This window comes from Rutilus rutilus (genome assembly GCF_951802725.1).
Source record: "Rutilus rutilus genome assembly, chromosome: 13".
In the NCBI taxonomy this organism is placed as follows: Eukaryota; Metazoa; Chordata; class Actinopteri; order Cypriniformes; family Leuciscidae; genus Rutilus; species Rutilus rutilus.
In genome coordinates this window covers 21,291,594-21,301,109 of record NC_140218.1, presented here as the reverse complement: position 1 = coordinate 21,301,109, position 9,516 = coordinate 21,291,594, and the positions used below count along the sequence as shown (strand labels likewise).

Genomic DNA, 9,516 nt, shown 5'->3' with positions numbered 1-9,516 from the left:
TCCCACTCTTGGCTTCTTTCTTTAATAATAATATTAAAAACAATACAAATAATAATAAGAACCTACACTTCCGTTCAAAAGTTTGGGGTTGGTAAGAGTTTTGAAAGAAGTTTCTTATGCTCACCAAGGCTGCATTTATTTGACAATAAAACAGTAAAAAAGAAATATTGTAAAATATTATTACAAAAATAGTTGATGTAAAATAACTGTTTTCTATTCTAATATATTTTAAAATGAAATGAATTCCTGTGATTGGAAAGCATCATTACTCCAAGTCTTCAGTGTCACATGATAATCATTCTAATATGCTGATTTGCTGCTCAAGAAACATTTCTTATTATTATCAATGTTGAAAACAGTTGTGCTGCTTAATATTTTTTGTGGAAACTGTACAACATTTTTGTCAGTGCTCTGTGATGAATAAAAAGTTCAAAAGAACAGAATTTATTTGAAATAGGCATCTTTTGTAACATTATAAATGACTTTACTTTCACTTTTGATCAGTTTAATGCATCCTCGCTATAAAAGTGTTAATTTATTTAAAAAAAATCTTAATGACTCCAAACTTTTGAACAGTAGTGTACATATCCATCATCTTCAACCAGAGGTCATATAGTGTGTGTGTGTTAATACAATCTTTGCTTGTTACAACCCAGCATAACTTTGAGCAAAGTTTTTGTCTGGCTTGTTATGGCTTACAGCTTTACTGTGCTGTAATTCTGCTGTTTTCTTACTCCCTGTTGTGAGGTCTTTTCTACGAGGATACGGTGAGAACTTCGAAGCGTCTCAGCTCTAGAGTTTTATGGGGCTTTAGACAGATACATCATCCAAGCTGATTACTCACTTCGAGTTTACATGTGTGGTTTTATATTTACGTGTGTGTGTGTGTTTTGTGCAAATGTATATATAGCTTGTGTCATTGAAGGGCAGACATCAAGTGTGGGAGGGTATATTCATAGAAATGCTGCTTAGAGGAAATTCATATTCAATATTTTTTCCATGCCTGAGTGACAGAGTGTGTGTGAGGGTGTGAATATGTGTGTATGTACATGTAGGCGGGAATTGAAGCCCAGGTTTTTTATGTTTTTGTTTTGAAGCACCCTCCCTGACTCCCTCTGTGCGGAAGTGTTACCGGAAATAGTGTGCAGCCGCCCCCGGTTCTGCGTCAGTTACGCTGAATAAAGCGAGGGGGCTGGACGGGGGCTTTCCGGGAGGACGTTGAGAAGGGTGGGGGTTGGAGAGGAGGAATGGGGGCAGGGAAGTGTGTTTGTGTGTGCGTGTCTCCGCTGAGGCCATGTGGGTAACAGCCGTCTCTCAACGCTAACTTTATCAGATAAAGCATCACTAGTGCTGGCGCACTTCATACACAGCTTCCAGTGGCTGTTAACAGCTCCAAAACGCACTTGCCGTACGGATAGAATGTCACAAAAAAAGCAGTGTTTGTTTGTGTGTTCTCGGTTCTGTGTTGATATCATTTCTCATGAGTTTATACAAGATTCGTCTCAGTTTAAACAACTTGGACATTTAAATAAACCTGTCATTTGATGTTGTGCTCAAACTAAATAGATCTAATTTTCTATGTTAAAATAGAACATATATAGACAAAAATCCGCTTCCTCTGCAAAAAGAGAGAGAGAGAAAAAAAGAAAAGACAGTCGCTCTGGAAAAAAGTGTGTTCATCTTGTTCATCCTCGGGGATGTTTTCATCTTTTTCAGCTTTTTTCCCCTCTTCTTTTTAATGTATGCCACTTGAGAGAATCCAGAGGGGCTGCACCTGTTTGCCTCTTGGCTAGTCTCTCCACCTCCTGCCCCGGCCTGCCACTCACGCCTCGGCTCCTGTGGGATGCTCTGCATATGTGTATGTGCACGCGTGCGAGCTTTGGGTGTGGAGGAAGGATAGCTGCAGGGCTCGGCAAAGTTTGACAGAGCCTGAGATGCAAGCATGCTCTCTCACACACACACACACACACACACACACACACACACACACACACACACACACACACCACCCATTCACACAAACAGACTTTTCAGTTGAAGTTTTTCAAAGCCGTATTCATTTTTCTGGATCTGTGAACAACACTCCTATAGGGGAGATTGGGGTAAGCTGTGTCACTTTTTACTTTTTTTGCTATGAACTGAAATGAGAAGAAAGTGTCTATAAGATATAGCCAAATAAAGACACCCCATAGCCATAATTTTGGGAAAAGTGCTTCTTTTTTTGAGGAGGCGCTGCCTCCCTTGCCTCCTTGGATGAAACGTCCCTGGTTTGTGTATATATATATATATTTCAACCATGACAACTCGCAGAATAGATTTAAACTGTATTTATTGATAAGAACGGAATGTACATAGGCTCAGTCTTGGCAGACTAAATCTGCTACGCTGCTGCATGAATGAAGACTACTGCCGAAACATGCACATAAATACAGTGAATAGAATGCAAACTGCTGCAAGGAAAGAAGGGAGAATCCCCTATCAGATCTAGGCAGGTGGTGCTGGGGAAGGAGGAAGGCTCGAAAAATTCCCATGCCATGCTGAGTTCAGCAAGTTAGGTATGACAATAAGGGTGTACTCACTAGGCACGGTTGCCTTGTAACGTTCCCTGGCGCGGTTAGCGATCATCACACTATATGCGCACCGCACCCGAGCCCAACTGAACCGTGCTCTGGCCCACCTCTTCCAAGCGGGCCAGGCAGCGGTTAAACAAACAAACCGCGCCCGGGCACGGTACGGAGCGATCACACTAGTCCAACGAACCAGACTTTTGGGGTCAAACGTGTTCTGGCACGGTTCAGATTGCCTAGTGTGAGTAAACCCTAAAATGTTCTTTTACATAAGTTGTATGTCAGTTTTTAGTAATTTTCCCATGTGCACCTCTCAGTCATAAGCAGCATGATGGGCGTTGAATACATATATGATCACATGGCAAAAATGTTGTATTTTACTTAGATTATTGGGTGACATATTGTACCCCTCTCTTACATACTGTTTTTGCAACCATCCCTCTTTTTTCCTCTTTCTTTTTCCTTTTCTTCTTCTTCTTCTTTTCTTTTTCCCTTCAAATCCACTCTCCTTCTCTGTTCACTCATGGATAGCAATAGAGGCACAGAAATCTGCACTGACCCCTTCAGGTCACATTAAAGGTCGCCCAGCTTCACACACTAAACCCTGAGGGCCTCTCATCCCCTTCATCCTTCGCTGTCTTTAGATGTCTGATGCGGATAGAGGGAAAAGGAAGAGAAGGAATCACTATCACGTCCCATTCACTCACCCATCCTCCATTACTAGTCTCATGGATCAATGGTCTCTCCCTTTGCATGGATCTCTCTGACTGAGTTTTGCTGTTATTTAGGGAGTTCAGCATGTTGTGCATTTCCACCTTTTATTCTGTCATTACTTCTTCATGATTTGTGACCTGTGTTTCATGATTCATGACCTGTGAGACTGATCTGTGTAGGTCATATGACAGCGGGAGAAATTAGAGTGACTATTTGCTGGAATTTAGTGTAAAAATGAACTTTTAACTTTACAACTGCATAATATAAGAAGGTGTTAATATCGAGTGGTGTAGCTTAGTGGTTAGATAAATGACTCAAGAACCAAAAGGTTGCACAAGGAGTGATTCCTTGAACTATCACCATTGTGTCATTTATCCCAGATTGCTTTAGATAAAAATGTCAGCTAAATCAGGGGTTTTCAAACTTTTTGATGCCATCAATCCTGGATCCCTTAAATGTGATCCCCATTATTGATTTTTAATATTATGATTTAGGATTAAACATTAATAATTTGGTCCTTTTCATTTATTTATTTACTTTTGCTGATTCTGCTGAAAAGCCCTGTGCTAAATAACAAAATAGAGTAGTGTATCTGCTGAGATAAATTATGAATTCACATTGCTTTATGTCTATGTGTGCAAAAACTGTAGCTTTTTATGAATCAGTTTTACTGAAACTGATTCATAATGCAAATGAAAAAACAAAATGAAAAATGAATACAACAGTAATACATTCAAAATGTGATTTATCAGCCTAAAGAGAATTGGAAGTGTGACGGATCGGGAACATTAGCCATTTCTCTGTACTGCAGTTCAAGCCAGTAAAATCAGAGAAGGCTGTTCCCAGAGTCTCAGTCTGTCTGTCCCCTCTGTGCTCCTGCAGAACCGTGGGCGACTGGCAGAGAAACGCACCATCCCCTTGCCGCCAACACGGGTGCCCAAAAAGGAGCTGGCCTCCGTTTTCAGCAGTGACGACAGCGAGGGCAGCGAGCGGGCCAGTGGAGATCATGCAGACATCAAACAGGAAGAGCTGCATTACACTATCATGAGAAAGAGGTGAGAATTTGTGTGTGTGTGTGTGAGAGCGTGGGTGGGCAAAAAGTAGAGTGCCAATCCCAGTGCCAGGGATTGATACATCAACCGTGATCTGCCGGAAAGGGGTTAGCCATATCAGACATCAGTATACCACCAAAGAGCTTTAAAGAACCCTTAGGTCTTTACCCTCATAGCCCCCTATTTTGACACACACATACCCTCTAACACACACAAATTCACTCATTTACTCTTTTGGCAGATACTACAGACACACAGGATGTGCCAACTCTAAATACCCATGCTTGGGAGCCTACAGGATACATGCACAGAAATAAACATGAGGTCTTCTCATGAACCATATGAAAAGTGATATTGTTGATGAGGTATTTGCAGTCATGTGGCAACTTTCTTAATGCCATAGATCTCAGAATGGTTCGAGAGCTTTCACCTAATGCTTTTCCTGATGCGTGTTAAAGTTAAATTTCTCACCTTTTATATTTCAGTATGTGCCCTAACCGCATGCATAATTATATTTTGGTCATAGCACTTGCTAAAGAATGTGGGAAGCAAGAGAGCACCAACAGCTCAAGATCGGCTGTTCAGATCAAGGACAAAAAACGTAACTATACGTTTACATAACTTATAGTTACATATAGTATACAAAACTATACGTAACTATTACAAAAAACGTAACTATTGTTAAAGTTTTAACAATAGTTGTAATTCTATGAGAATAGTGCAGTCCACACCACAGCTATATAACAATAACAACAGAGGAACAATATCATTGGAATCACTTTCAGAATATTTTTTTTTTATAGCTGATGAACAATAAAAACATTGACAGCTAATCAAAATCCATTCACCTTTAAAGAGCTACAGTAGTGCATTTAAAGGGGCAGATGACATAACTGCAACGCATGCTCATTGTTTTGGAGCCTAATATAGTTATTTCAATAGTAATCTTTATAGTTAGCGTTTCTGGTTTGAAATTACCATGCTGTGTACCACAGCATTTTATGTCAGGGTTATTGCGCATGTGCTATGGTGGGACCATGCTAATATTTTTGGTTAGTACCTGAAAGTACTATTTACGTTGTAGTGATCATTGAGTACCATGGTATATAAAAGTACCTGTACTTTTTTGTTTGTGATGCCATGCCATTTATGCTATAACAATCTGGCTAGAGCAGTTTAATACAGATAAGCTAGATACATTTTTTGAAAGAAGCATAGAAAAGATTAAATCTAGTGAACTACAACTAGTGAGTTACTCCACTTAGTCCAAACATAAATATTGGGTCAAATTCTTCTATCTCTATCTTTTTTTAATTACACTAAGCATATTTATTGATACTTTTTAGTGTTAAGTTTTTTTTATTGAGGCCATAGCAATACATTCTGGGATTGCGGTCTCTGTGAAGTATTAATGTAATGGTTCTTTAAAATTTGGCCTAAATGAAGCAGCAGTTCATTTTTGGAACAGTCATTATATTCTGCTTTCCACAAAAAATAAAATTCATCCAGTGATGTGCTACAAGTTCCACATCTCCGTCTTCAATCAGTGCGAGGGAATTCAGTGTTCATTAAATCTTCATGAGCTGTGTTTGGCCTCCCTCCTCCTTGGCACACAAGCCTGAAGAAGCTTATGAGCCTGCGGTCAGTGCAGCAGTGAGCTAAGAGCAGTGGCTAAAGCGAACGGTTTTTCCGCCAGTGGTTTCGCTCTGCCTAAATGCATTACAGGTGATAACTAGCCAGCAGATGTCAGCCCTGGCAGGTGAGTCTGGGGAACCACATTTTTGTCAGACCATCTCCGCTTGTGAAAAGCCCGGCCTTGAGGTTCTGATCTATTATTAAGTTTCCTTTAATCACTAGAGCATGCCTTTCAAAGCTAGCTGTTGCTTTGAGACTGCAGGCTTTCTGGCTTTCGGGGGTCTTTAGGTGATTTTTCACTCATGTTTTTGAATAGAAGTGTCAGCAGCAGTTTCGATGGTGTTTGCAGTGAGATTTTGTGTTGGCGGTGTATGTTGCACTATGCTGGATTTTTAAATCTCCAGGAAGCTTTAGTGCTTCTAATGAGAGGAGTAAGAGAAGACAATATTCCCTTTTTCTCATTAGCCACTTGGCTCTTGCTAAAAATGTCTTGGTTAGCCCTAGCTCCTGTCAGGTTTTCTTAGAGCAACCGCCAATGCGTATAGCAATAATTTGACTTACTTAGTTGCCGTAGTAGTTGTAGCTGTGCAGTTATATACTTTTTTTGCTGCAGTAAATGGCGAATGAATTCCAATGGTTGAGTCAGTTGAGTGTAAGAGGCTTGGGTTTATGCCCATTGGTGTTAAGCGGTACATTTGGGTCATTACACAGCACTGTTAGGATATCATTCTCAAGATAGCCTATACGAATGTATGAGGACGTGCCCTCTTCCAGCATAGGCAGGTCATAGCTGAATCAGTCCTTTTTGTTGAGCCCTACAAGCTAACACAGGATGCTAGCTAGCTGTCATATTCATTAAAAACATCATTGGCCAAAACTGAGTGATGTGAGGGTGCTTATGCTGTGCTGTGCATTGAAAACACCACGTGTTTAAGCGTAACTTGAATTTGATTTTGTTGTGGAATAAAGAAGGGCTTCGAGTTCTTACCTTGGAGCGGATCAGCCCTGAATGCCCAGGTACAAATATAAGCCCTCATCTGCAAGAGTTTCTTGGTCACTTCCTTCACTCAACCCCGAGCCGCTGGCACCTAGCAGCCACTTACCCTGTGACATCGAGGACGGCACAGGAACCAGAACCGGCCAGCTAAACTCATTACAGTGATCTCCCCCCAACACTTCAGACGCCCGCGTGTGAAGATGCTAATGAATTTAAAGAACACTTATGACTAATATCTAGGGCTTTTACCCTGTTAAAGGCGGCGGACTGCAAGGAGCCACGTCTCTCCTCTGTTCCGGGGCCGCTCACCTCACCCCTACTTTACTCAGATGAGGATCTGACCGAAAGAGATAATGGGATGTTCAATCTATGAAATTCAATTTCCATTGATCTGGACTGGGTAAGTGAGTTGTGGAGGGGTCTTAACAAATTGGATTTAGTCAATGGATGGTGAAGGATGGGGAATTCTTTTTTGCGTTTGATCGTATTTACGCCTCATCATTTGCAGTTTATATTAGTGTTGTGGTAGTGTGCATAGCGTTTCTTCAGTCCAAATGTATCTGCTTATATAAAGTGGAGTCCCAAACACAAGATATTTTTCTAATTTAATGCAGTTTTTTCCTTGCAAACTATATTATCATCTTTGAATTAAAAGTAGCATTTAATTTCAGAATGCCTTCGTATTTGTTTTTCACTTTTGCTTTAATGACTACAGCACTTTAGCTGCATACACTCCACAAGTTTGTCAAACTTGATGATCATGTTCTCTAGCATGATTTGAGATGAACCTCTTGAGCTTCAGTGGAAGAAGAACATCTCACCATCTGTACAAAGTAGTTCACATGATCAGTGTCACAAATTTATTTGGATTGGTGACGTATATTATTCATTCTATGTCAATGTTTCTTTGTTTAAATTTTTTTAAATCCTAAAACTTTCTGTTTATTTCCAGGTTTAAATAAGATTTTCCCAGATTTTCTATGTGGACTCAGACTTTTGGACCCCACTGTACTTTAACATTCTGCCTTAAGGTATTTTAAACCAAAAATTGTGCAATTTCACATGAGGCTGACGAATATACATTTCCGCAATTGTGCGCAGTCAGTTTTCAAGGGATTTCCAGCCACTGCCGTGAGAAAAGCTGGTACACTTTGACACCTTAAAGAAGACTCCCTATATCTTTTAACCAGATTAATGATAATGCCCAGCAGGTTTATAGGTGATTAGTCCTCATTCCTCCTGTATCCTGCAGGGATATAGACCTTTCTTTCTTCAAAAACAGCCTGCTTAGCCTGAAGTGTAGCGCCTTAGCTTGGTCTTTTATATTCCTTTATCTTAATGATTTTGCATGTGGAGGTTGAGGGTCTTCAGGTCATGATGCACTAGAATATCTGTATAAATACCGTACTGAATAACAGAATAACAGGCTTGGTTTTATAATCTTTGAAATTGAAGTAAATCAACCGATAAAGACAACGTCATGTATCGACTGGCATCCTATCTGAAAACGATCACTTTCGCGATATGCTTTAGCAATCAAATTTGCAGGAATGAGATGTTTGTCATAGTATTAGTCTTCAAGGTCATGCCAATCATTTTCTGAAGCCTACCTGTGCACAGTCAGGTGTGTCAACACCAGGGCTTTGAGAAGTGCTGACTGCTTGTCTGGGTAATTACTGAGTAACCATCATGGATTATATAAGATAGTATACTTACTCAGAGGACAACCTGCTAAGAAAAGCCGCCAAAAAACATTGCCCATCCCATATGATCTATTGTAATATTTCTAATGTAATTATAAAGCCAATTTCTTCTCTTGTGTTATACTACCTGGCATTTAACTGCTGATTTACTTTGGATACTCTCATGATTTTTGTTAATTTTTTTCTTATTTACATTACAACCTATGGAAAAAAACTAAGTGCAGAAACATAAGTGGATTAGATGAAGGAGGGGAGGAGGAGGCAGGTTGATTCCAGAATGGTGGACCCTCCCCTTGAGCACGAGGGACAGGGAAAGGAAATAAATCAGACAACTGTTGCACCTGTCTGGATAGAAATTCTGTCTGTCTTCCCCTGGGTTTCTGCGGCCTCTTCAGAGAAGGGCCTGACCTGTCTGTGTTTAGCATTAGAAGCGTTTGTCCAACAAGGCTTGCCGTCCTCTTCCCTGGTGGCTGTCTGGACCTGAATGTAAGCATTTGGCTATCCAGAAGTGGAAATCAGCTGGTCCAAACCTCAGGACTGAAGCCAACCCAAACCGCCGTCTTTAGCGCACTGTAACTGGCCAGGCTCTTAAAATGCTGGTATGTACAGTCAAGGGCATTTTCATCTGACGCTTAAACTGTTTTTTTTATAATTTTTTATTATAGCAATATTGTTGAGTGTCTCGACACTAGTGTTTTGGTATTTTTGGAAATTTTATTCTGTTGTACTGTACAACAGACAAAATACTAGACCCACATGTTATACGTTTACAAGGAATGGCTAGTAGCCTGGTTGTGAATAATTTTCCTTTAAAGTTTTTTTTTTGCCCTCGCAAAGACATTCAGCTG

At 40.3% G+C, this 9,516-nt stretch overlaps 1 protein-coding gene across 2 annotated transcripts in view; it reads left to right on the top strand.

The window, feature by feature from the left end:
* samd11 (sterile alpha motif domain containing 11) overlaps positions 1 to 9,516 on the top strand; it is a 59,197-nt gene that overhangs the window by 10,951 nt on the left and 38,730 nt on the right. For both annotated transcript variants that reach the window (XM_084428349.1, XM_084428350.1), the window contains exon 3: positions 4,164 to 4,336. In XM_084428349.1, the coding sequence (XP_084284475.1) occupies positions 4,164 to 4,336 (173 nt within the window). The remainder of the gene's footprint in view (positions 1 to 4,163; positions 4,337 to 9,516) is intronic.